Genomic DNA, 27,409 nt, shown 5'->3' with positions numbered 1-27,409 from the left:
TATTAGAGAAGATAGAACTAAAAAAAAGCGATTTTTTTTCTCTTAATAATTCAGATGTTTTTATAAAAACACCATAAAAAAAGGAAAGTAAGTTAAAAAGCCAGGTTGTCCCTGATGCATTTAAAGAACAAAAACAGTGGGAATTTTCAGTTTTGATTCATTTAAGGCAGTGTTTCTCAACTCCGGTCCTCAGGCCCCCCTGCTCTGCATGTTTTAGATGTGCCTCTACTCCAGAACAGCTGATTCAAATGATTGCATGACCATCAAACTGCAGAAGCCTGTTAATCACCCAGAGATACAATTCAGGTGTGAAACACCTAAAACATGCAGGGCAGGGAGGCCTGAGGACCGGAGATGAGAAACACTAATTTAAGGGAAGAATAGTTGGAACTTACTTGAGCAGCTGATAATCTGGCTGAGCCACAGCACAGTGGACAGGAGGACCCTTAGGCCACTGTCCATGGCGGCCTTTGACCCCAGCCAGCGGCCGTGTTGCCTGGAACGCGCGTCCTCTCCCGCTTAGAAAACCTGAAACAAACACAGAGAAAACCAGACACACTAAATAAATTTAAAAAGCAGAAAAAAGGTGCGACTTTATGGCTGGAAAACTGATTTTATTACAGTTTTTATTCTTGTTCTTGTAAAACATTCCCATTTTAACAGGCTTAATCTGGATGCCACTAAATAAAAAATGTGATTTATTACATTAAACTGCTCACAGAAACTGCATTTAATCATATTGTTGAATTTAATTATATTTATAGATGCTCTGTTGGAAAAGTAACGGTAAAACCAAAAATAATATTTCCAATCCAAATGTCAGTTTAGCCTGGACGATATGGCTGAAAAAGTATCACAATACGAGGGTTTCATCTCAGTCGATATATTATAATTACTGATTAGTTTTTTGTTTTAAATATCTGAAATACTGCTGGACTGGGGCGACATTTCCTGTTCTATCCAAGGTTTTCACTCCATGCTGTTGTTTATTTTTAATCAGTTATAAGGAACAGAGGGGAAACCTTAAACTGCTGCTGTAAGTTACTCAACAGGTCGTTGCCAGGCAACCAAAGAATGGGTGGGTTGCTAGGTAACCAAAGAGTGAGTGAGTGAGTGAGTGAGTGAGTGAGTGAGTGAGTGAGTGAGTGAGTGAGTGAGTGAGTGAGTGAGTGAGTGAGTCAGCTGATTCCACCAACTTTTCTAAAGGTTGTGAGGATACAACTCTGTCAGTTTTGTTTTTTTATTTAACATCAATAGTCAAATTTGTTGCAATAAAAATAATACAGTAAATCAAAAATCTTGTAAGAAATGTTCAACAATAAATCATCATCAGCTTTATTTATAAATCGGTTTAACAGCAGAAACAAAGTGAGGAACATCAGTAAAATTACACAGACAAAAAACTGTTTTTATTAAGTAAAGTCACGTCTGAGTTGGGTTGAAGGTCAATGAGTGAAAATAAATGTTAATATAAATGATAAGTGATGACATAAAAAGTCTCCCTCACTTCTAATATACCCTGTTGTCCCACCGAGTTTCTCCTCACCAGCAGAAGAGCCAGAGGACGAGAGGAGTAATTAGGAGCATTCCTCCATCCTTTTCAACTCAAACCCTCTGAAAGCTCCTCCTCCTCCTCCATCTCCTCCTCATCCTGGCTTTGATCCCCTGCTCCTGGTTGGTAACCGGGCCGGAGCCTCAGGCGGCTCAGACAATGGCCGCCCAGCTGTGACATTCACGCTGGCGGCTCGCAGCCACCGGCGTTCGGGGCTGAGGGGTCAGAGGGGTCAGAGGGGAAAAGCGCGGCGCCTGGGTGGGAAGGCAGGAGGTGAGCAGGTTTCTAACCCTCATTCTTCAGGCTGAGATGTTGTTTCAAACACCTGACAATCAGTCAGGTCAGTTTGCTTAGCCTCCCGTCGGAGAGCAGGAGCTCATTTTCAGTTCCGACGGAGAAAAACTCAACTGATGCGTAGGAATTTAAAGCAAATATAGAGAACAGAACACAAAAATATTACCAAGTGTGTTTGGTGCAAATATCTTAATACACTTTAAATAAGTATAAACTAATGTAGAAAGATATGGGAGCTTGTTTTAATTCCTTAATATTTATGAAAATCACAGAAAATTTCACTTTTGACATTGAATACATTTATTTTTTCATTAAATAATCTGCCAATGTAGCTAATATTTAAAAAAATAAATATAAAGGGATTATTTACATTGAATCAAGCTTCTATCTATCTTACTGATTTTTCTTACTGATAAGTTAGATTTTTCTTATTTCATATGTAATAAGATATTTGTACTGGAAACTAAATCAAAACTACTTGGTAAGATTGTGAGTTTTTGCAGTGAATAAAGCCAACACAACTTGGGAGAGAAAGTACACTGCAAAAACAAATTACTACCCAGTATTTTTAGTCTAGTGTGGATATCTTAGTACACAAAAGTCGTTTTTCTCTTAAACATGGGAAAAATGTCTTTATTTTAGTGAAATTATCTGCTAATGTAACTAGAACCTTTTCATCAGTATTATAGAATTAAATTGAAACAAGCTCCTAAATCTCACTGAAAGTGAATTATAAGTTCGTTTTGTCTTATTTCAAGATATTTGCACTATAAAGTAGAGCAAAACTACCTGGTAAGATTTTGTCTTTTTGCAGTGAATAAAGCCAACGCAGCTTGGTAGAGTAGGCACACTGCAAAAACCCAAAAGTATTTTTAGTCCAGTTTCTAGAGCAAATACCTTAGTACACTTGAAATAAGACAAAATTAATTTGTAGCAAAATATAGGAGTTGGTTTAGGTCAATAATTCATAATATTGATGAATAACGTCTAGTTCCAAAGTCAGATTATTTTCCCCATGCTATAAGTGAAATAATCTGAAAACAGAACCAGAACTTTTTCACCTATATTAAGAAAGTATTGACTTAAAACAGCTCGTATATCTTGCTGAAAGTTACTTATGAGTCAGTTTTGTCTTATTTCAAGTGTACCAAGATATTTGCACAACAAACCAGACGAAAAATACTTGATAAGATTTTGTGTTTTTTGAAAATCCTTCAAAATTTGCCAACTTGTCCTGCAATGAACAGCAGATTCAGCATGTCAAGCTGTTTAAACTGCACAGTTTAATTCTAATGCTAATTAGTTTAAATGTCAAAACTCCGGCCTTATTGATGTCACCCGACTCCGTCTCTTCATCGGAAACCTGACAGAGAAGAGGAGGAGGAGGTGAGAGGAGGCAGGAAATAATAAACTCTTCCAGCTCCTGGCTCACGCCCCCTTCTCACTCCGGGGTCAGAGGTCAAGGAAGAGCAGAGGGAAAGGACAAACCAGCGGGTGTCTGGTGACCCAGGGTCACCCTCGCTTCTTACTGTTTCAATCACAAACCAGCCTTTTCTCCACATTTTAACACACAGACTGGTGAGCAAAACCTGCCAATTATCAACACTAACTGAAGGGCTGGACAATAAATCAATAAAATATCACAATATCAGCAGATAATAGAATATTCAATGTATGAAACATTCACTAAACCACACAGCATTCTTGGGGGATGAAGGCAGAGGAAAGACTTTAGCTGATCAACCTCTCAGAGTGAGCTAAGAAAGGCTGGTGGAACTCACTCGCTCTTTCGTTACCTAGCAACTCTCTCACTCTCTGGTTGCCTAGCAACAACTTGTTTAGTAACTTGCGCAGGAGCAGTATAAAGTTTTGCCACTGTGCTTCGTAACTGCTTAAAACTAAAAAACTAATCAGTCTGTGCTGACCTAAAGAAGCTAAAATGGCATTAAAATGTAATTTCTCTATAAAAACAGTCGCTACGGCGACTGTTTGTACTAAAACATAGGGTGTTGTCATACTTTCAACAACAACAAATGCTAATGTTGTATCCACTTATGTTGTGGCTCTTAAAGAAAATCTGTCAAAGTCAGCATCAGGAGGAAAAAGCTTTAAAAAACCCATAAGTGAGAAAATCAGCTACGAAACATTTGCTTAGTGATGCTATCTGTGCTGTTTTAACCCCTATAAGCTAACAATGGCGTAAAAATGTCAACTCCCTGATAATTTCTCTTGGTTTTTAAAGAGTAAAACAGTGTTTTAGAGAGACTATTTCTTACACATGGTGTGACATCATCCTTTCTTTCAACATAAAAAAGACCACCTACTCCAGGAAGGCTAACAAACTACTGCTAGTTTGAATGTTGGTTTATCCTCGTGTAAATGACTCAAATAGAAATCTGAATTTGTCAAAACTAGAATCTGGAGGCAAAAGTTTTACAAAAATCATACATGGGAAATGAGCTACAAAATTTATGTTAGCAGTGTTAACCCATAGAAGTTAAAGATGCTAACTGTGCTAACCCAAAGAAGCTAAGGATGGGGTTAAAATGTCAACTCCATGACCATTCTTCTTGGTTTTAAAAGAGTAAACAGGTTAGTGACTGTTTATTCTATCCAGGGTTTGACGTTAGCCTTTCAATAAAAAATAAAGTCTAAATGTAAAAAAAAAAAAAGTCCACTTCAGCAAGGCTAGAAAACTATGGCTAGTTTTCACGTTATTTTATCCTTTTATATTACGGATCTTAAAAATAATCTTGGGAAATGACCTACAAAGTTTGCTGGTGATTGAACTCCCACAATACGTCCAAAACTGAGTTAGCACAGGTAGCACCGTGCTAACAGTTCTAACCCCAAGAAGCTAAAGAAGGGGTTAAAATGACAACTCCATGATCATTTTGTCTTGGTTTTTAAACAGCGTTTTATAGTCTAATGCCACTGGTGTGACATTAGACTTTATTTCAATAAAAAAATTATGACATGGAAGATAGAAAACTACTGCTAGTTTTAATGTTAGATTATCCTCTTAAATTATGGGTCTTAAAGAGAAATCTGAAAATTAGTATCAGGAGGCAAAAGCTTCACAAAAAAACAAAATATGCTCTCTGATGCTACCTGTGCTAACCACAGGAAGCTAATAATTGTATTTAAATGTAATTTCTCTGTTTTTAAAGAGTAAAGCAGTGTTTTACAGTGACTGCTCTTTCTTACACATGGTGTGACATCACCCTCTTTCAACAACAAAGACAGACGGCTTACTCTAGCAAAGCTAGAAAATCACCACTGCTTTGAATGTTTTATCGCAGCTCTTAAAGATAATCTCTCAAAATTAGTGTCGGGAAGCAAGAGCTTTACAAAAAGTCCAACAGTTGGGAAATAAAGAGCAAAATTCCAGCTGTTGCATCTCCAAGCAGTGCAGAACATTTTACTGAAAAAGAGACAAAAGAGCTGATCAAAATGGAAACGCAACCCCCTCTCGTACACTGAAACCTATCATTATTGACTAAGTATCTGGAAATTTGATGCTGGGGCTCAGAGTCACACCTCAGGATGTATATTCTTTGCATTTCTAGCTGAGGTTTAAATGTGAGCATGCTCAGTCAGGCACATCAACCCACATCAGACAGAGGCTGGCGTTTCTCCATCTCACAGGTCGCAACAAGCCCTGCACGCTGCCCCCATGTCAGCGCTGGAAAATCCTGCCTCTGCCGGAATAATGATATATAATTACAATGATAACAACAGTGCTGGAACAATGCACTGCCAAGCATGGGCACTTTGGCACAAGGTACAGTAAGACACCGGAGATGATTCTGTATCCGTCTCTCTTATTTCTACTCTCATCTCGGCTCGTACATCCGTTGGGCCGTGAACTTCCAAATGGATGCCCTTGTGTAAACACACACAGCTGCCTTATCGGGCCCGTCAATCTGCCGCAACGAGGAAACAAAGGGGCATCATTCCTGGTTCTTATCTGTTTGGCTTTTTTCTGTGACATCCACCACCATGAAGCGTCCCGCTCAGTGGAGACAGACACCATGACACCGACCCCTCTGAAGGCGACAGAAACCCACGCTTCCTCTCAAGACTAAACTCGGAGTGGCTTTTAAATAAAGGAACCCAAAGGACGAACCAAATGCTGCTAATGTTAAAGTGTAGCTAGCAAAGCCTCGCCACTGACAAAGTTTGAAAAACTCCAAAGTGGGCGGAGCCAATATACACTAGGGGGCGTGGCTAAGTGGGGGTGGGAGGAGTCACAGTGGGTGTTTCCACACCGATTAGTTCGTTCCAGCAGTAGAAATCTTACAGAAATCAACAGAAATAACTGATCTGTGTGGTGACCGCTTTCAAAAGTTTAAAAAAAGTTAAATGCACCATCTTCTGTCTCAATGCCAAATGTTTCCTAACTAAAACGAATTTTTGTTTACTTAATGCAAGGTATCAACTTTCAGCCATCTCTACTTATAAACATCTATGAATCTCAGGGTAATTTATGTTGATGCTCTTATTTTGAAATGTAATTCTCAACAACCAACATATTTCTCACAAGTCTGAACAGGAAGTGCCCCGCGCCATCTTGGTAGGAAAGCATAGCGCAAAGCTTAGATGAGCCACGACTTCCAGACCAACAAAGAGAAAGGACAGCTCTGGAGAACAGTAAGAGACACTTAAAATGACCAGTTTCTCTGATTTTACTTTTTATAGGTAAATGTTTGAGTAAAATGAACATCGTTCTTTTATTCTATGAACTACTGATAACATGTCTCCGAAATGCCAAGCAGAAAATTTTGTATTTATTTGCAGAAAATGAGAAATGGTTAAAATAACAGAAAAGATTCAATGCTTTCAGACCTCAAATAATGCAAAGAAAACAAGTTCATATTCATTTAGCAAGAACAATACAAATGTTTTAACTCAGGAGTTCAGAAATCAACATTTGGTGGAAGAACCAGGAGGTTTTTAGTGGCTCTTAGTTTTTTACAGACCTGTATATTGGCGCTCTTGACCAATGTGCAAGAGAAATATAAACAAAATGGCTGCTGTCAGGATCAACCATCATGAGATAGATAACAGATTATGTGGACAAGCTGCCTCCTTTCTCCTACCATGACACAGTTCACTACTTGGTGCATTAAAAATCGTCAAGTCAAAAGTAGATGAAAAAAAATTAAATAAAAGTAAAGTCAATCAAATGAAGTAGTCATTTTTTATAGTAGCGGTAAATCCAAAAATTTAAACAGGATTTTGTATGTTTGCTGTATCTAGTTGCGTCACTTTCTGTTAAAAATTTTACTGTATTTACCAAAGTTTAATAAATTATATTAAAGTTGATTTGGACGCAGCAAAGTCACATTTTTAGTAACAGACATGGTTCTATTTATTATAAAAGCTACTGTTTTATAAAAAAAAAAAACAGAATACTTTGGCTTGTTGTAAGAAAATTATGATTGTTATAATTTCACCCTCATCACAATAAAAAGTCTTCGTCTACATCAAGTCTCTGAGCTTTTCGCAGTAAATTCAAGCAGGGTTACTTTTCAAACTTTTCCAGCGCTTCCCTTTGGAGGTAAAATAAAACTAAAGACAGTTTTAATTCAATATGTGACATCATTTCTTACAGCTATTACTGTTAACAAAAATATCGCAATTGCAAAAACTAACATATAAAATATGAAACCACCTTTATTTAAATTACACAGATCAAGGACTTATTGAGCTATGAGGAATGATAAATATTCATTACAGTGAACAAATCAGCTTGTGTTGAGGTAAATTATCTTCCTGGTCAAATTAAACATGCAAGTATTATGAAAATGTTACATTTTTACACGGTTTTGTACTTCCGTTTGGGTCTGTCCTGCTTCTAAAAGTAGTCCACACACTTGAAAAACAATCATACTTTTTGGTGTCTGGAAAATGAGTCGTTTCAAAAATCATCTGAATGCAACATCACAAATCAACAGGCACTGCACCGTTACCTAGCAACCACAGCAGAGTTCCGGCCGTTACCTAGCAACCCAACGTGAGCTCCAGCATGTTTGGCCAGCTGGTTTATGTGCCGTTTAGTGGCTACGTTTTGTTGCTGCCTTAACAAAAAACACGTGCTGCATTCTTGTTGAATGCACAGAAACCTCTATTAATGCTTTTCAAAGATGTACTGTTGTATAATGACTCATCTGTTTGCAGCCATTTTTACAGGAGAGTGTAAACATTGAGTTCGAGGCGTGGCCAGGAAGGAGCAGCTCATTTGGATTTAAAGTGACAGGAGACCCAAAAGCATCTCATTCTGAAGGGAGCAAAGAAATTCTTTAGCCCTATTTATCCTAACCTATTCAAGAAAACATAAGAGGTCACCTTTATGCACAATATAATCACCTGACTTTCTCTCAGGAGTCTTTACAGAATATCAAACCTTTCCAAACCTTGAAAAACATTTTTTTAAAGGATTTCAGGCACTAAAATCTAACCTGCATCTAGGAAATGATCTTAAAATCCAGGAAACCGATGGGATCCCTGGTGATGACACAGGAGAAAATAAACACGAAGCCTGGATCCCCTCAGGGGAGGGAAACAGATCGGAGTTATCAGGCGGGTAGCACCTGCTCTTTGTTTTTCTTTTCAACCCCTCCAGCCAGTAGGAACTACTTAAAGCCCCATTTACCCCTATTTACCCCCGTCATGTGGGGCAGGGCCCACATCCCTGTCGTACTGGGTAAACAGGGACAAAAGCATCAAAGAGCCGGAGGGCAGAGGAAGAACAGGTCACAACTTGGTGCAGGGGGCCTGGCCTGTTCGCTGCTCTACGCCGCGCTGAAAGCAAACAGAAGCTCATGGATTTGATAACCGACACCGATCGGGTCCAAATTAAACCAGGGATTCATGTAAAAACAACAGGGCGAAGCAGATCAGCGGGGCGGAAGAGACGGAGCAAGTCTTTTCTGGAACGGTGGTCTAATCTGACCCGTGATTCACACGCTGAACGCCCCGAACCTGTCTGCACTCGCCCCGCGTCTCAGCGACCGGCGATCCGCAGCGAACACATTCCTCCGTTCCACAGAGAGACGAGGAGCAGAAACCCGAAAGAGACGGCAGGTAGTTCAGGACGGGGGGACGGGGCAGACGGGTAAAAGGAGGGCAGATGGGTAAAAGGAGGGCAGACGGGTGAAAGGAGGGCAAAGGGGTGAAAAGAGGGCAAAGGGGTGAAAAGAGGGCAAAGGGGTGAAAAGAGGGCAAAGGGGTGAAAAGAGGGCAAACGGGTAAAAAGAGGGCAAAGGGGTGAAAAGAGGGCAAACAGGTAAAAGGAGGGCAGACGGGTGAAAAGAGGGCAAAGGGGTAAAAAGAGGGCAAAGGGGTAAAAAGAGGGCAAATGGGTGAAAAGAGGGCAAACGGGTAAAAAGAGGGCAAAGGGGTAAAAAGAGGGCAAATGGGTGAAAAGAGGGCAAAGGGGTGAAAAGAGGGCAAAAAGAGGGCAAAGGGGTGAAAAGAGGGCAAAGGGGTGAAAAGAGGGCAAACGGGTAAAAAGAGGGCAAACGGGTAAAAAGAGGGCAAACGGGTAAAAAGAGGGCAAAGGGGTGAAAAGAGGGCAAACAGGTGAAAGGAGGGCAAACAGGTGAAAGGAGGGCAAACAGGTAAAAGGACGGCAAACGGGTAAAAGGAGGGCAGACGGGTAAAAGGAGGGCAGACGGGTAAAAGGAGGGCAGACGGGTAAAAGGAGGGCAGACGGGTAAAAGGAGGGCAGACGGGTGAAAGGAGGGCAGACGGGTAAAATGAGGGCAAACAGGTGAAAGGAGGGCAAACAGGCAAAAAGAGGGCAGACGGGTAAAAGGAGGGCAAACGGGTAAAAGGAGGGCAGACGGGTAAAAGGAGGGCAGACGGGTAAAAGGAGGGCAAACGGGTAAAAGGAGGGCAAACGGGTAAAAGGAGGGCAAACGGGTAAAAGGAGGGCAAACGGGTAAAAGGAGGGCAAACGGGTAAAAAGAGGGCAGATGGGTAAAAAGAGGGCAGACGGGTAAAAGGAGGGCAGACGGGTAAAAGGAGGGCAGACGGGTAAAAGGAGGGCAAACGGGTAAAAGGAGGGCAAACGGGTAAAAGGAGGGCAGACGGGTAAAAGGAGGGCAGACGGGTAAAAGGAGGGCAAACGGGTAAAAAGAGGGCAGACGGGTAAAAAGAGGGCAGACGGGTAAAAGGAGGGCAGACGGGTAAAAAGAGGGCAGACGGGTAAAAGGAGGGCAGATGGGTAAAAGGAGGGCAAACACCCATGCCTCGATTTCCTCATCCTCCGCTTTTAATTAAGCTCAGAGAATCAGAACCACTCAGAAAAATTAAGATAAAATTACAAAGAAACACGTATGACAATAAAGTCAATGTGAGAATAAACTTTATGGTACTAATATCATTATTATGGTAACATGACTTTATCCTCGTATTATTTTGACTATTCTTGTGATATTATGACTTTATTCTTACGTTATTTAATCTTTATTATCTTATTTCAACTTTATTCTTGTAATATTTTTACTTTTTTTCGTAATGATGTAATTCTTATATTATAAATTTATTTTCCTAATATTATGACATTAATCTTATTCTTGTATTATTTCCACTTTATTCTCATATTTCCAGTTTATTCTTGAAATTTTATTTAAAATAAAAAATTTTGGCTCACAACTTGGCTCATGATTGTTTTAAATATCCAAATTTCTCATGATGCATATTCTGTTTTTTTTTTTTAATTTACAATTCTTCAGGTACCACAACTTTCTCAAGAAGCAACTTAAACTTTCTAGCAAAAACGACGTTATGCCAAAAATAAAACTTAAACAGATTAGCAACTTTGACTGCAACTTTTTGAGAAGGGTTTTACAAAATCAGTAATTTTATTGTGAAAGAATAAAAAAAACGGTGTGACATCCTGGAGGGGCTGATTATGGGCTTCTTGAATCCATCTGGGAGGAAACTAATGAGTGGAGACACGGATCTTCTGGTTTGAGCCCAACTCCGTCTGATTAAAGACTTTATTAAAGGAGGACAGAAAGGGAGGGAGGAGAGAAAGATGGTGGGAATTGGAAAGAGGTGAAGGGAGTTGGGACGAGAAAGTGGAGTTATTTTATCTAACAGAGGTAGAAACCACAATGCAAGCTAGCTGCTTTCTCAGTTGGACAAACAACAACATCCTCTTTTTCCCAGCTGTTTATGTTCCCTTTAAATGCATCTCAATAATCATTTTATATCAGTCGATATCAATAATTATTGATTAGTTTTTTGTTCTAAATCTGAAATACTGCCAGCTTGGTGTCGTGACCTTTTCTGTTTTATCTACATTTTTCAATCCCTGATGTTGTATTTTTTTGTTTTTAAGCAGTTATGAGGCAACAGTGGAGAAACATTAAACTGCTGCAGTGCCTGGCACTCAAAAGGTTGTTGCTAGGCAACCAAGGAATGAGTGAGTTGCTAGGTAACCGGAGAGCGAGAGAGCTAGTTGGCATCTTCGATCTGCCTACATATAATCAATAACACTATATATCGCCAAAGACGTGTGATCATGTCAATAGATAAAAGGTCCAATAGAATATTAAATACATAGAATATTTACTGGACTCCGATCCAGAACCGCACAGCATTCTGGGAGATGTAGGCAGAGCGAAGGCTTTAGCCACTCAACCACTCACAGCTAGCAAAGCAGGTTAATTGACCAACTCACTCGCTCTTCTGTTGCCTAGCAACAACCTACTGAGTAACTGGCGCAGCAGCAGCTTAAGGTTTCGCCACTCTACCTCTTGAAAATAATAACAGTGTGGAGTGAAAACTAGATGAAACAGGAAAGGTCACACAGGAAAGGTATTTCAGATATTTAAAACAAAAACTAATCAATAATTATCGATATTGACTAAACTAAAATGCTTTTATCGTGATACGATTTTCAGCCAAAGAAGGGAAGGAGTTAAACTCCTAATGTTATGGACAGATGGTCAACCCTCTTGAAATAGGAGAAAACTCAGGTTTTTAAGATCAATCAACGTCAGATTTATTCATTAATCGATAAGTAGCGTCCCTGCTTTAAACCCGATGCTTCAGACAATGGAAGCATGTGTTCGGTGTCCAGACGGAGCATCAGCCGTCCTGGAGGTGACAAAGAGGCCAAGGCGGCCCCAGAGCGATCTGACGCCACAGTCCCTGCGTCCGCTGCCGTGGAGTGGGATCAGACTGGCGGAGGAATGAAAGGCGAGGCCCTCGGGGATCAGACAGTCACATCCCACAAAGCCCTGTTTACCAAGGACACACACACCCCCGCCTCCTCCCAGCAGCGCCTCTGTTCACCCTAAAGCCCGACTCTCCCCGAGTGCCAGGGCCGGGACCTGGGAGACCGCGCTAATTCCAGCCTGAGGCGCAGAGAAAGGGAGACGGAGCCGCTGAATGGTACAGTATGTGAAACCCCGTCTTAATTGGCGATTGTTCTGGAACGTCTTGTTTTTCCTGGGAATCTGCGAGGCGGCCCGGTTGTTTCCCAAGGTCCTGAACAGCAGGGATTAACCGCGGGGAGGAAACTCAATAGCGCCTCGGACACTGGAAACAGATCTCCGAGTATCGCCGCCAAACAAGGCCACCTTCAAGACCTTTTGCAAAGCGCATGTAACTAACAACCCTGGGCCTTTGTCTAGGCCCTCTGGGCGCTTCCAGCTGATTTCACAAGCCTTTCAGTGCAGACAGAAAGGTAATGGCAGGAACGCTCTGTGGGCCCTTCTTGGCCCGTTCCAACCAAAGTTAGTTCACCAAAACGAACAGAATGACAAAAAATTAAATAAATAAAAACGGTAATTAATGGGGAAAAGCTATAAATGGAATATATTGTGCGTTTATAAATCTAAAACTTACTGAAATTATAGCCATGCTACAAAGACGTAACTATCATGTCTAATTGGTTCTTGGATTAACCAATTAATAATTTAATAGAAAAGGTGCTTAGCAGGCATTTTTTCGTACATAATGTGAACCAAGTGAAGCTAAAAATGTCATTTGAGTTTGGAGAAAAACAAAAGTTTTTTTGTTATCTTAAATACAAAATGTATACATTTTTTATTCAGTTTTAACTTAATTACTTCTCTGAATATGTTGTTTTTTCAGTAAATTGCCCTTTTTGAGTTTGTATTCCCCTGTTAACAATTAATCTGCTCCTTAATTAGGTGACAATTATTTCAAAAATTGATTAATCACAATTAATCCGATTAATTGTTTCTTTCATTCATACAAAAATCAACTGAATTTCACTGCCTTTTACCAAAGTGTGTAAAGGATTACAATATGTAAGACCCGCATCGTAATTCTGCAGCAGAAGTCAGACATGATAAATCGAGACGTAAACGACTGAAAATTATAATGATGAAAGAATCGCATCAGGTCACAATCACACTGAGTTCTGACATCCAAACAGGCTGGAGGTTCTGCTCAGCTTCCTCCATATTGTTCTGATTTTGTGACAAAAATGTCGACTCCAGTTGCGCAACAATTTAAAAATGGATCCAGAGGCGGCGTCTGTCATAAACAAAGTGCTGCTGTGTGACGTCAACGTTCTTCTTCTGCGCGTTTCGTCAACAATTCACCCAGAAGTTTGATTTCTGTTGCATTTAATTAAAAGAATGAATAACCATGCAAAAACAAAAAAAAAGATTTCTGAAAAATAATTTTAAAAATTGGAGAAGTCGACTCCAAGTCTAAATGTTTAAAATAAAAAACAAAACAATATCAAACTGAAAAAAATCAATCATTTTCTAAAATTAATGTCTTAAAATATGCCAAATCCATAAAAAATGTAATTTGGCCTTAGACACGTTAATCACAAGCCTTATATTTGTTGTCGAAAGTCTGGACTGGTGTTTCCACCCTGGTTACATCATAGCTATGGTGGCTAATCATCGTTTTTTAATGCTAATGATTGCCAGACTTACAGAAACAGGAAACCATAAAGGACTTGAATGACGGCATGAAGTAGGCACAGAAAAACAAAAAGCAATGCATCATTTAAGACCAGATGACACTGATCTATTAGAGAGCCTCACAGACCCGTTTCCAACCCCAGCGAGAGCCATTACTCACAAAATATGAAACAGCGGAAAACCTTCCTAAGAACTGGCTGTTCAACCAAAGCCACTAAATCGCTTCGGTCAGCGTCCACGGTTCAACGCCGAGACAGGCGGGGAGAAAACAGAAGATTGGTTCTGCAAACAGACTCTGCCGACCGGAAAGAGCACAAAGGCCACATTCACATCTCCACAAACATCTGGGCCATCTGAGGCGATGAGAACAGGCTCTATGAACGCACAAGGTAGGGCATCCTGCAACGTGTGAGTCGCATTACGTCAGCCGTTAGTTAAACCAACAATTCAGACAACGAGCCGAACACGGCGGAGGCAGAGTGGTGATCCGGGCCGGCTCTGCTGCAGCCGCAACATCTGAACCAGGAAATCACACAGAAAACAACATTCACTGGGTGATAAACTGTCCCAGATGCTATCACAATAAACGATAATGTTGTTTTGACACCATTTTATATAATAGTAATAATGGCTTAATAATGAACAGATTCTCAAGGATTAATACACTTTCAGTTCTAGTCAACATTTAACACTGGAAATGGAAAACATTTTAAATAAAAAAATACACAAAAATAAAGTCTCTGTAAACAAAACTGTCTTTCAAAAAAAGGAGCTGGTTGAGAAAAAACACACCAAACTGAAGACTTAATCATCCTATTATTGGTAGAAATATGGCAAAATATAAGAGCTTGTTTTAAGTAAATCATTCTTTATTATTGATTTCAAGAGAAAGTACTTTTTCCACAGCACATTATTTCTTCTACTGCCTCATCTTGGAACATTCAATAATTATTTTCTTGAAACAAGCTCTTATATCTTGTCAGTTTTGTCCTACAAAAATATTTCCACTAGAAACTAGATCAAATATACTTGGTAAGATTTTGTTGTCTTTATAGTGTAAAATGAAGGTTTTTTTAGGGGCTTAGTGAACAACAAAAAAACTACTTAAAAATGCCAAAATGGCTCCAAAGCTATGAGATTCATATAATAAACTGGTAGGTCTTTGGGAGAAAATTCAAATATTTATTACGCTGAAACAATTGTGTTAAAAATGTGTGAAATGTAAAAAACCTTTATTTACTTTAAACCTGTGCAGCAAAACGATGAACATCCAAGCAGTGCAGAGGGTCTGAAACGCCTGCAGAGATGAGACTGCTTGGTGTTGCTTTTGCCGTTTTGTTTGTTGCTCGACAGGCGTGAGAAAGAAAGAACTTTTTAGTCGTCTGTGTGATGAATGGACTCTGAAAGTATGATAAAGCTGAAGCAACGGCTGTAGATCCATGGAGAGGAGGATTTATGTGACTGGAAAACTTGAACCCCCACAAGCAGACTGCTCAACCAAAACAAACACGCAGAAAAAAAAAGAAAAAAAAGTTAAAATATAATTAGTCTTCTTCACCGAATCCACAAATCTTTTGCAAACAAACCAGCTGTCTTACAAGCATGAGGACCTCAAGATAAATACTTGCTCCTAAACAGAAAGTGTGAACACTTTATTTAGGCTGTCTAAATGTTTATCCGTCTCCATTTGTAGCATGTCTCGCTTGTTGTGCGTGCGGCGATTGCAAAACAAACTCAGAGGGCGATAAATCCACACATCTGGCCCCTAAAATAAAGACGGAACTCCTCAGAAACCCGTTTCTGATGCGAGAGGAGTTTTCTGCGGAAGAAACAACCACAAGAAAACGACGCAGCAGAAACGGCAAACGTTGCAGCTCTTGCAGATATCGACTAGTTTTCGCCTCGAGGCAGGAGTGTCTGCTCCAATCACTGCAAAAAAAAATCCTGCCAAATATTTTTGGTCTGGTTTCTGGTCCAAGTACACTAAACATAAGAGAAAACTAACTTTAATATTCATGAAAACGCACTAGAGAGATTCACATTTTGCACATTTTTTGGTTTCTACTGCTTCTGAAAACATTCCAAGTGTTTTAAAAAGAAACACCGATCTGGTTTTTGTTTTGGCAGTAAATTAATGTTTTTTTGGTGTCTGGAAAATGAGCCATTTCAAAAACCGAATGCAACGTCGCAAATCAGCAGGATAACCACAGACCGTTACCTAGCAACCAGAGTGGAACGCCGCCCGTCACCTAGCAACCCAAACTGAGTTCCAGCACATTCAGTCAGCTGGTTTCTATATGCGCTGTACAATGGCTGCTGGAACAGACAAGGGTTTAGCTGCTGACTTACAGTCGTTTTGTGTTGATTATATTCCTGTCCTAACCTGTTCTAGGAAGCATAACGGGTCGTTATTCATTTGAAACAAGCTCTTGTATCCTGTAACTTGTAAGTTGGTTTTGTCTCGTTTCAAGGGTTCTAAAACATTTGCACAAGAAACTAGACCAAAAATACTTGGTAAGACTTTGTGTTTTCGCAAGCCTGAATTAGATTATTCTGCTCACTTTAAATATCTTTTATAAATAGGGGTTTCTGCTGCTCCCTGAAGGGCCACATGTTGGTGGAGGGGAGGCCCAAAATGGCACCCGCAACCACAGAACCAGAGGCAGGCAGCGGCGGTCTCCACGCTGCCTCTCGCTCTGATCTGGGAGGAAAACAGCCCTTCAAACAAGAAGCCTGTTTGTCAGCTAAAAGGGGAGAGCCAGGCCCTGCGTTGGCCCTTAATATAGTCTCGCTGATCTGTGCGTCGGCTTCTAGAGCGGCGCAGGCATTCCTGTCCCTGCCGAAAACCCGCCCCAGTCAGATGGGACTCATTGGTTTGGCGTTTTGGGAGTAGAGCGCTGCGGTCGCTTGCGGGTTTCCAGAAGGAGGAGGCGGGCGGGCGGGCGGGCTCCTGGGGGCCTCGGCGCTGAGGTGACGGACCGACTGAACGGGGTCACTTACAGGAAGGGAAACAGAAATGAATACTGCAAACAGGAAAAGCCAAGGGATGCAGCAGAAAGAAAAATCGCTTCACATCTCCTCTGGTTCACAAGTTCAGCGCCAGAGTTTCTCCTTCCTGGAGGGGAGAAGTCAAGAAAACGACAGAACAATGGCGGCCATCGGTCTTCTTTTGGACGGCTTCAGTTTGAAGAACCGCAAAGTTTGGGAAAGAGACAGTGCACCCTCTTTTGGTACTAAATGTTTTATGTATCAGGGTATATTAATGAAAGATCTGGTCTTTACTAAGTCTTAAATGTATGAAATCTAGAGAAACAATTAATGATTATTTCAGTAAATCAATTATTATGACGATTAATCGGAAAGATTTTTGGGCTAAATTGGCACATTCTGCACATTTCACCAATTAACCTTTTTATACAATATTGGAAATACATTAAAAGAGGCAAATAAACTAAATTATTTCCCATTTCAAACAGGATATCAAATGTATGTAATCTAGGGCTGCAACTGACGATTATTTTAGCAAATCGATTATTCAGGTGATTAATCGATTAATCAGACAAAAAAAACTGTCACATTCTGCAGATTTTTCATTTTTATACAATATTAGAAATACATTAAAAGAGGCAAATAAGCAAATACATTTCTTTTTAAAGAAGAAATAAGCATTTTATTGCCTAAAATGCAATAATGTAGCTTTCCATTGGTGAATTTAAAACGAGTGAAGCTAAAACTTTGCCACTTATTGAGTTTTGTGTAAAACATATTTAAAGACAAAGTGTGTTTTTATCTTGAATGCAAAATGTATTTGTATTTTGTAAAGTTTTGGCTTAAATAATGCTATCAATACGAGTAGTATCTGAATTTGCCAAGAAAAGGCAGATAACCTTTTAAAAAAATAAATAAATAAATAAAAAAAATCTTTGTACTCCAGTTAATGATTAATCGATTGGTTAGATAGTTGATTTCAATAATTGATAAATCATGATTAATCATTTCAGACTTAATGTAATTAACGCAAAGTGTTAAAAAACACAATTAAATGCAGACAGTTAACGATTAATTGATTACTAAATTATTATTTCAGGCATTGATTAATCGTTTCAGCCCTCCTGTAATCTAACCTGTAAACGGATGCATATATCAGCACTAGCATCAGGATTGGCGGATGTTTGTCATTTTTTTAAGCATATCAGTATCAGTCCAATAAATAAAACTGTATCGATATTATCAGTCGATATTGATTTCCATTTTATTGGTTGGTGTCATTTGTCTGGCCATGTGACAATGAAAATGACTGGGACTGTTTAACTTCACCAGCCGTAAAGTCAGAGCTGAGGTATTTTTTTCAACCCATATCATTAGATTCAGGTTTGGACTTTGACTAGGCCAATGTAGCTCCTCCAGTTTGGGTCAAGCTTCAGTCATCAGACTCAAATTTGACTTAAATTCACATACAGAGGAGCTTGATTGAGGTGGTTGATTTTTAGTCTGCCTAGCTCCTGCTGCTGATTAAGCCCACATCATCAACCTTCCACCACCGTGCTCGACATCTGATGACTGGAAATAGTTTTTAAAAGTCCTAATAACCTCTTCCAGATCGATGATGTCTTTGCAGTTTGATAACCTTTGTTTCCAAAGTAAAACATGTTGCTTTTATAGAAAGTCAAACTTATGTCAACCAATTTATAAATGCAGCTGATTGGTACCAGAGTTTAAATGGTGAACTCCATAGAAGCAGTGGGGGTGTACTTAGTTTTCAGAACATATTTTCCCTCTCTGTTTAATAAATATTGTCAGTAGAGAATCTGCTGCAGTGTGGACTAGATTTAAATGTTTATAGAAGCAGATAAGTTTTATTCTGTCCAGAAACATAAGAGAACAGATTTCTATTTACCAATGGTTGTAACAAGAAGAAGAAGAAGCAGCAGCAGCAAAAGAAGAAGAAGCAGCAGCAGCAGCAGCAGAAGAAGTAGCAACAGAAGAAGAAGAAGCAGCAGCAGCAGAAGAAGCAACAGAAGAAGAAGAAGAAGAAGCAGCAGCAGCAGAAGAAGAAGCAGCAGAAGAAGCAACAGAAGAAGAAGAAGAAGAAGCAGCAGCAGCAGCAGAAGCAGCAGCAGCAGAAGCAGCAGCAGAAGCAGCAGCAGAAGCAGCAGCAGCAGCAGCAGAAGCAGCAGCAGCAGAAGCAGCAGCAGCAGAAGAAGAAGAAGAAGAAGAAGCAGCAGAAGAAGCAGCAGCAGAAGCAGCAGCAGCAGAAGAAGAAGAAGAAGAAGAAGCAGCAGAAGCAGCAGCAGCAGCAGAAGCAGCAGCAGAAGCAGCAGCAGAAGCAGCAGCAGCAGAAGAAGAAGAAGAAGAAGAAGCAGCAGAAGCAGCAGCAGCAGCAGCAGAAGCAGCAGCAGCAGAAGCAGCAGCAGCAGAAGAAGAAGAAGCAGCAGCAGAAGAAGCAGCAGCAGCAGAAGCAGCAGCAGAAGCAGCAGCAGCAGAAGCAGCAGCAGCAGAAGCAGCAGCAGCAGAAGCAGCAGCAGCAGAAGAAGAAGAAGCAGCAGCAGAAACAGCGGCTGCAGCAGCAGCAGAAGCAGCAGCAGCAGCAGAAGAAGCAGCAGCAGCAGCAGCAGAAGCAGCAGCAGCAGAAGCAGCAGCAGCAGCAGCAGAAGCAGCAGCTGCAGCAGCAGCAGAAGCAGCAGAAGCAGCAGAAGCAGCAGCAGCAGCAGCAGAAGCAGCAGCAGCAGCTGCAGCAGCGGCTGCAGCATCATCCCCCACTGCGTCAACTAAAACGTTCCTGGTGCATTTTCATTATCTAAAGCTGCCTGGATGGTTTATTCTTCCTCATAGCAGCCGTGTGTGTGGTACTGATCCACATTCCCTTATCATGCTGGGAACACACACACACACACACACACACACACACACACACACACACACACACACACACACACACACACCAGGAGCCTGTATTCCCACTACATTAACACAAACGAACCCATCTTTCAGAGAAGAAGCAAACAGTTTGCCTCCGCTGCCTTTCAGTGGCTGCCTCCCAACATCTGTTTCTGCTGCACCAAAAACTGTTTGTTTGTTTTAACAATTACGGCCCGATGTTTCTCATTTCATTTCTCCAATCTCTTGAAAGCCATTACCCGGTTTCAGGTCCTTTTCTGCTCCAAACTTTCAGAAACTCGATCCAGTCATTTGTTGGGAACAGGCGGTCAGAGGACGCCGCTGACATTTCAGGGAGGGTCGGTTCAGAGGAAGCACACGGGTCGTCTGAAAACCCGACTTAGAGACTCAACGCGAAGCTGTTTGGATCGTCTGTCAGACTCGGATGAGGGCGAGGGAGGAAACACTGCAGAGTTTTGAAGGAGAGAAATGTGTTGTCCAGTTAAAATAACTACGCTGCGAGTTCTGAGCCGATAAGAAGTGCTTCTAATGACAGAGACACGTAAACATTCAGCTACTGCTTTCACCCTCAGTCCACCGCTCACAGTCTCAAAGTTGGTGGAGAGTAAAGTCACCAGCACATCTTTCCCAGCAACCCCCGTCTCAAGGCTGCTGGGTGTTGTCAATCAGCACCCTGCCCGCTGCCCAATGCTGGCCATCTGAAACGACCCTCAGGTTCAGGTATCGCTCACCAGTAGCTAACAGAACCAATGTCGGCATTAGAAACCAGTTAGGGCTGCAGCCAACAATTATTTTAAAATCGATTAATTGATTAACGATTAATCAAATAAAATTTACACAGTTTACAGCTTTCTCGTTTAACCTCTTAAGCCTTTTCTATTAGAAATACATGAAAAGATGGAAATAAATAATTCAATTTGTTTTTTAAATAAGAAAATAAACATTTTATTGCTTGGTAAATCCAAACCCAGTGAACCTAAAACTAAACAACTTGAAGAGTTTTAACTATTTATCATATTTAGACAAAGGTGTTTTTATCTTAGATGCAAAATGTATATATATTTTTAACAGTTTTGGCTTTATTACTGCTCTGAATTAATTTATTTTCTCATCAAGAAAATAGTCCCCAGTTAACGATTAATTGATCAATGAGTTAGTCTGTGATTATTTAAATAATTGATTAATCACAATTATCTTGATTAATCACAACTTGACTGATTGTTTCATCTGTACTTTGATGTGGCAGCTAATGAGAAAAAGCATCAAAAAAGATGATTTGTTCATTAGGTTGGTGATGTGGGTTAACGATTAATCTGGTTGATCTGATTAATCTGATTAATCGTTTCATCCCCTGGTGGGATGAAGCAAAGCATAAGTACTCTGTTACTGCACTTAAGTACATTTTTCATGTATATGTACCTGTGGGTACTTTAGACTTTTCTTAATTTTACATTTAGGGTGTTTTCACACCTGGCCGTCTGGTAGACTCGGCTCGATTGGGGACCAACATTACAACATTTGTTACATTTTAATCTTACTTTCAATACTGATTATTTTTAAAAGAAAGTACTTACTTTTATTCAGGTAAAATATTCATGTGGTACTTTTACTAGAGTACACTGTTACCTGTTTACTTGCACTTTTAGTTAAGTACACTGTTTCTCCCCAGCACTGTTAGAAACTACAGCAGCGTGACTCAATCGCAGAGCAATGAGAGGCGTCAGAAGTTCAAACCACGCCGGGTTTTTAAGTTTGGGACTGACTGGCTGGAAGGTCAAACACCAGCCATAAAACAAGCCTCTAAATTCCTCTGTGTTGTAGCTGAGCTCACTGCCCGTCAGAGATCAAGTTCCCCCTCTTATTAATTAAATGGATCCCAACTAAGAACTCCAGACACTTCAGTAAATAAACAGGACGTACTCCGATGCACTGCTTGTAAACATAATAAGATCATAAGGGTTAAGGAGACACGTTTTGATGAACGACAACCACCTGAAATCTTAAAGGGGCAGTATGAAGAGTTTTCCAGGCGCATCGTGTTATTTTACAGGACAATCACGTAACTATGCGTTTCATTCAGTTATAAAAAAGCTGTATGCATGGGGGCGCTGTGGTGGCGCAGGGGCAAAGCACAGACCACACATTGAGGCCTTAGTCGCACCAGTGGTCGCAGGTTCGACTCCTGGCCTGCTGCATGTCCTCCCCTCTCCCTCCTGTTGAACTACCTTCAAAATAAAGACCACTAGAGCAAACAAAACCCTAAAAGAAAAGCAGTATATGTCAAGCACAACTTTAAAAGAATTAATTTAATATCTGATGCCTTGAAATTGGGCCTCTGTCTCTTTAAGAAGCTCCTGCTCTTAATGACGTTTCACCTTCAGCATGTCATCACAACAATGCTCCTCATTATGCCATTTACAGCCAATCAATATGCAGTTTGTAGATAAACTCAAACATGCATGAAGGAATCAAAGCAGCAACATTAGGTTTGTTTTTGATGAAGGAATAACATTATAACAGCATAAAAATCAGAAAAGTTGATTTTGCATCAGATTCAGAACTACAGTCTCTGACAAGAAAACTGGAGCATATTTTTTTCTCTTTCATGAACTATTTTCTTTAGCATACACAAATAAAAATCAGAAACTAATCAGCCATCCAGACGAAAACCTGAACTCGGTCCTAATTGGTCCATTTCTATGAAGAGCAGTGAAGGTTCTTAAAATAATGGCCAGTTTCACAAGCTGCTGTTGAATTTGACGCCATAATAAAATAAAGAAGCAAAACACAATTTGGAAAATTCAAATCCATTCACACTGGGACAAGCATTCAGGTTTGCCTAATGGCTTGAAAAATTAAGAGAAATTATCAGTCAGACTCACTGATTTACATCTTAAATCATTTGTGAGAATAATGTCACCAGCTAACCGTTAGCTGCTCACTGTTAGCATCAGCTTCTGAGCTTCTTGGTGGAATCAACTTATGTCACCATTTCATTTATCAACGAGACTGAAACACATTTTCTGCATCTTGTTACATAGACAGAGAAAAAGGAACAAAAATTAATAAGATAAAATAAAAAAGATCCAAAATCCAAGCAACGTAAGAAAACCCTGACTGGCTAGTTGTTAGCAGCTAACAGTTAGCATCTGTGTTGCGGATTCTTGTCTGCACTAATGAGCTATTTTACAGTTTCTACAAAGTTTGGACTGCGTTTGATCGTCTGAATCTAATTACAGTGATGCTAGTACTGTGAGATTCACTAAATTTCTAATTATCTCTTAATAAAAAGGCAAGAAATTCACGAAATAAAATGCTCACGAAATAGCCGACTCTGTTGTGTTGACAGAGTCGGCTAACAAAGACGTCTCATTAGCCTAGCACATGATGCTGGGTTACATAAATACTAGAGTCTCTTTTAAAAAGTTTAATTGTTCGTGCAGAGTGTTCAAGATACCAGGAAGAAAAGAGTAACAAAACGATGACAGGAAGAATTCAAATGGTTTGTAAGCACTGTAAAAACACAGTTAGCTTACAGTTAGCATCTGATTCAATCTTAGGGTTAGTTTTCAGTTTGTTCAAGAGTCTGGACTGGATTTGATCATCTCTAGTTTAACTGCAAAAACATTGGCCAGGCTTGATCTCTAGAACTCTACATTGAATGGAGAACTTTTAAAACTTTATTAAATCTTAATTTAATTTGTGAAAACATAAAAACGGGACATTAATGCTGCTTTATTGGCATTATGACCATCTGGACTTCAGTATATAAAAATCTCTATCACTCTGGAGAAGTTTTAGTTTATTATTGCTGAACTTTTATCTCTCATTTGACACACCTGGTCTTCAGCCTCTACTCCATCACGCATTATTAAAACGAAGAGGTAATTAAGGTTGTTATTATAAAAAAGTGACAATCACCCAAAAATACAGTTTTATTGACATTTTTTCCTTGTTTTTGACATTAACCAAGAAAGGCACAGACAGTGTAAAAGCCAGATTATAACTCACCTATGACCTCACTTCCTGTTTTTTTTTTTTACCTTAAATGAAACCTCAGCCATAATTTGTCGTTGCTGGTGTGCATGTGGCTTCTCGAACATTAGAAAAAAAAATCAAGAGAGCCATTATGAGAGCAGAGCCTGGTATCATTACACATGCTTACATTCAAATTGCCCACTTAACATAGTTTTCCTACAGCAACATGTGTTTATCATTAACGAGCGCCCTAATAGCTCAAAGATTATTCAGGCCCTCTTAATGGCGCGGTTGTGCTTTGTGCGGGTCGGCCTGATAAGAGCCAGGGCCACTAATGGTTTATTAATTCCCCCCAAAAAAAGAGGAAAAAATGCTTTAAAAACAGCTAAAAAAAAATAAAAAAAATACTCTGACATCTCATTCAATCAGCGTCACGAAAACTTAGACGTACTGAGGAGGAAACAATTAGACAAAAATACTCAACTAGCTGGTTTACTGGGTTGAGAATAAGGCAGCTGCTGTTGAAATAATTCAGATTTTTTTTTTTTACATATATCCTGTTTTTCATGACAAAATGTTAAAGTTTAAAAACGTATCTGTACTCACAATTTGTTGAGAGGCTTTCATAGAAGCAAATTTCTATGAACATAGAGGAAAAAACAGCTGCAAGTGAGAAATGCTCAGTAATTTAGCAAAATTATCAAGTCAATTAAGTTAAAGTGAGGTAAACTGAGGGAGAGAAACTAAAAAAAAAGCAAATTACCGGAGAAACAAAAGCACTTTGCACCAAAATGTGATGCTGGACCCAACGAGCCAGCCGCTCTGCGTTGGTCGAAAGTGGCGCAGGGATCTGAAAGCCATCGGAAGCGTCTTCCTGTCCCCCAGCCGACGCAACAATGCATGTGCAACTGTTTGAACTTGGGGAGGGATTTTATCTGAGAGCAGCCATGTGTGTCCCACTGACTGCATGTCACACATGTGGGAGAGAAAGAGACAGACTCCAGGTCCAAAACCGTCTCAGGGTGTCCGTCTCTCTGAAAACGTCCCCCAGACTCCAGCAATGTGGGACAAAAATCACCGTAAATGACGACACGTGTGAGCAAGAAGCTCAGGAATCGACTGTTTATAATCACTGAGTGTAAGATTTGTTTTAGGAATCTTCCAATTAAATCTCAAACAGATTGGCAAATAACCGTTAAAACTCATGTGAAAACCTTTTTCTGGTCTAAAAAACAAGATTTTAAACCCGTTCCAGTGACTTTCTATGCTTTGAAACACGTTCCCAGTAAACATTCCTGTTAAATTATGACGTCTTCATTGAAGGTAGCATTCTTAATGCGCTACATTTTGCACCTTTTGTGACATCATCAAAGTCTGAAAGGATAAAAAGTTTTCCATCTCTGGAGGAGATTTGGGAAACAAACTTTTTGTTTGGCCGTTGTGATGAAATGTAAAGGTAACACTGATGTGTTCAGGGCGACATGTTTGTCCTCTTTAAACAGAAAAACAGCCTGCAGGAAATCTGCTTTCTACCAGCGTGCAAGGCGACTGTTCAAGACTCAATAGTGCTGTTTATGGAACGTTTATTTAAGCTTTTGTTTGTAATTTAGTCGTCCCAGAGAAAGCAGCAAGAAGTTGCATCTAAATTTCAACTTTTTGAATTGGTTTAAAGGACCAAACGCAGATATTGAGGTATAAATGCCAGAGACTCTGTGGGCGTCTTCTCTGTTTATACGGAGCATAAAAAATACACCAACCTTCCCCTCTTGATGCTGTGCACTGCCAGTCCGCTGGCTGAAACATTTCCTTTGTGGAAAAGAAAACTAAACCTTATGTTTGGAAACATTTCCCATGGTAAAAAAAACAGAGTGTGAAAACTAATGGAAGTTTTGGGAATGTTTTAAAACTAAAGCTGCAACTGGACTGAGTACCTGAGCAGGTAGCCTGACTAATTACTCATCATATCATCTTTTTATCAAACTCCAGAAAAGCAAATGACAGGAGAAATAGTTAAGATCCTGTTAAACACTTAGAAATTACTCGACAATTCAAACAGGTATTTGTTTATAAACTAATGGAGAAACACCAATCAGTTTGGGGATGTTTTAAAACTAAAGCTGCAACTGGACTACCTGAGCAGATAGCCTGACTAAATAATCATCAAATATCATAATGTTATCTTTTCATATTCCAGAAAAGCAAAAAAAATGCAAAAATTGTTCATATTCAGCTAATTAAGCACCTAAGCTTCAAACAAGTGTTTGTTTTTCTATTATTTATCTTTAATATTTGCATCAAAAGCAAAATAAAGGCATATTGGAGATGAACATACTTGCTTTTCTGTTTTAAACCATCCGCCAGATCAGTTCACGTCACTCCTGATCAGAACTTTTCCAAATCAGCATTATTTCCTTTCAAGATGAAGGACTTGTTTCCAGCAGTGCCGAATCGCAAACATAACGCAGAAAACCAGGCCAGCTCGGCGCATAATGCATGCATTCAGAGGAAGAGTCCATAATGCTGCACCGTGGCTTCATACACAAACTGTGTATTAACTCGGAGCCGTGCAGGGGCGCCCCCGTTCACCAGAGTTAACCAAACACCGCAACCACCGCTCCTTTTAGCGTCACCTTTCTTTTGTTATTCCCACTCAGGCTCCTCCGGCCCCGGTGCGCACACCGACCCTTCTCCCGAGCCCTCTCCGCCTGCCTTACCTCTCTTCCAGGAGGGCGAAAGCTGCGACGCGTCGGGTCCCTCAGCAGCGGCAAAACGCATTATTCTGATCCCAAATCCGTGCGGGGCCCTCCATTAGAAACGGGCTCAAAGTGCGCGGTGACGGGAGGAACATGAGAACTCTCGGAGGTGGAAAGTTTTGTTTTTCTTTAAGACCCGTAAGGCAGCGATTGGCTTCGGCGGCCAAGGTGCGCCAACTTCCCCCAGTCTGATTCTGGACCTGAGTTTTTCGGGCCGAAACCGCTTGTTCCTGTCCCGTTAAGTGCAACTTCTAAAGCTCCCCGTCTCTACTGCTGCCTCTTCCACACACGCATCTTTGAAGGCAGTCAGTGTCGAGTTGCTCAGCAAATCATGGCAGCGACCAGGCTGCTCGTCAAACCAGGAATGTCCCAGCCCCGCAGCTCGGCACGGCTCCTGGAGAGGGGCGGGAGGAGGCAGGAGGGAAGGAGCTGTGCATTAACAAGTTTTACAATCTAACGAGAAAATAACTTCCTCCTTCCCCCCTCTGAGCACACGTGTGGACATCGTTAAGGAATCGCCTAAGCCAGGGTGTCAAACTCATTTTCATTTTGGACCTAATCAAGATCACGAATGTTTTCAAGAACCGCGTAACAAACAGGTCCAAGTGACACAAAGTAAAACCTAAGTAGCTGTCCCTGCAGTCCATAAGTACTGAGAGTTGGGTGGTAACATTTACTCAGTTACATTTACACGAGTAACTTTTTAGAAAAAAAATACTTTTAGGTAGTGATGGGTAGATGAGGCGTCATGTATCGTTTCGACACATAGCAAAACTGTGTCGATACTGTGTCGATTCTGTGTCGATACTGTGTCACTCAATACTGACACCTGGTGGACATTAAAAATTCCTACAGGCAACGTAGTGATTTGATGACCTAGTAGTCTATACAATAAGATTTAAGTCTTTGTATTTTATTGAATATTATATATTGTATTATGTCATATCTTCAGTTACATTTAAAATATATTTGATATACAGTCAATAAAAAATGTGAACATGAACCAT

The 27,409-nt window shown here is 40.3% G+C and overlaps 1 protein-coding gene across 1 annotated transcript in view; it reads right to left on the bottom strand.

The window, feature by feature from the left end:
* The window catches only part of cdon (cell adhesion associated, oncogene regulated), a 56,103-nt gene extending 29,319 nt beyond the window's left edge, over positions 1–26,784 (bottom strand). The window contains exons 1-2 of the mRNA XM_015010465.2: positions 26,364–26,784; positions 396–528 (exon numbers count right to left, since the gene is read on the bottom strand). Coding sequence (XP_014865951.2) covers positions 396–462 — 67 coding nt within the window. The 5' untranslated portion in view covers positions 463–528; positions 26,364–26,784. The remainder of the gene's footprint in view (positions 1–395; positions 529–26,363) is intronic.
* Positions 26,785–27,409: the final 625 nt, after the last annotated feature.

The sequence above is a fragment of the Poecilia mexicana genome, unplaced genomic scaffold (genome assembly GCF_051168715.1).
Source record: "Poecilia mexicana isolate PSO_F unplaced genomic scaffold, ASM5116871v1 scaffold_13, whole genome shotgun sequence".
Lineage (NCBI taxonomy): Eukaryota > Metazoa > Chordata > Actinopteri > Cyprinodontiformes > Poeciliidae > Poecilia > Poecilia mexicana.
Note: the sequence above shows the minus strand (reverse complement) of the source record. Positions and strands in the feature narration are given on the sequence as shown.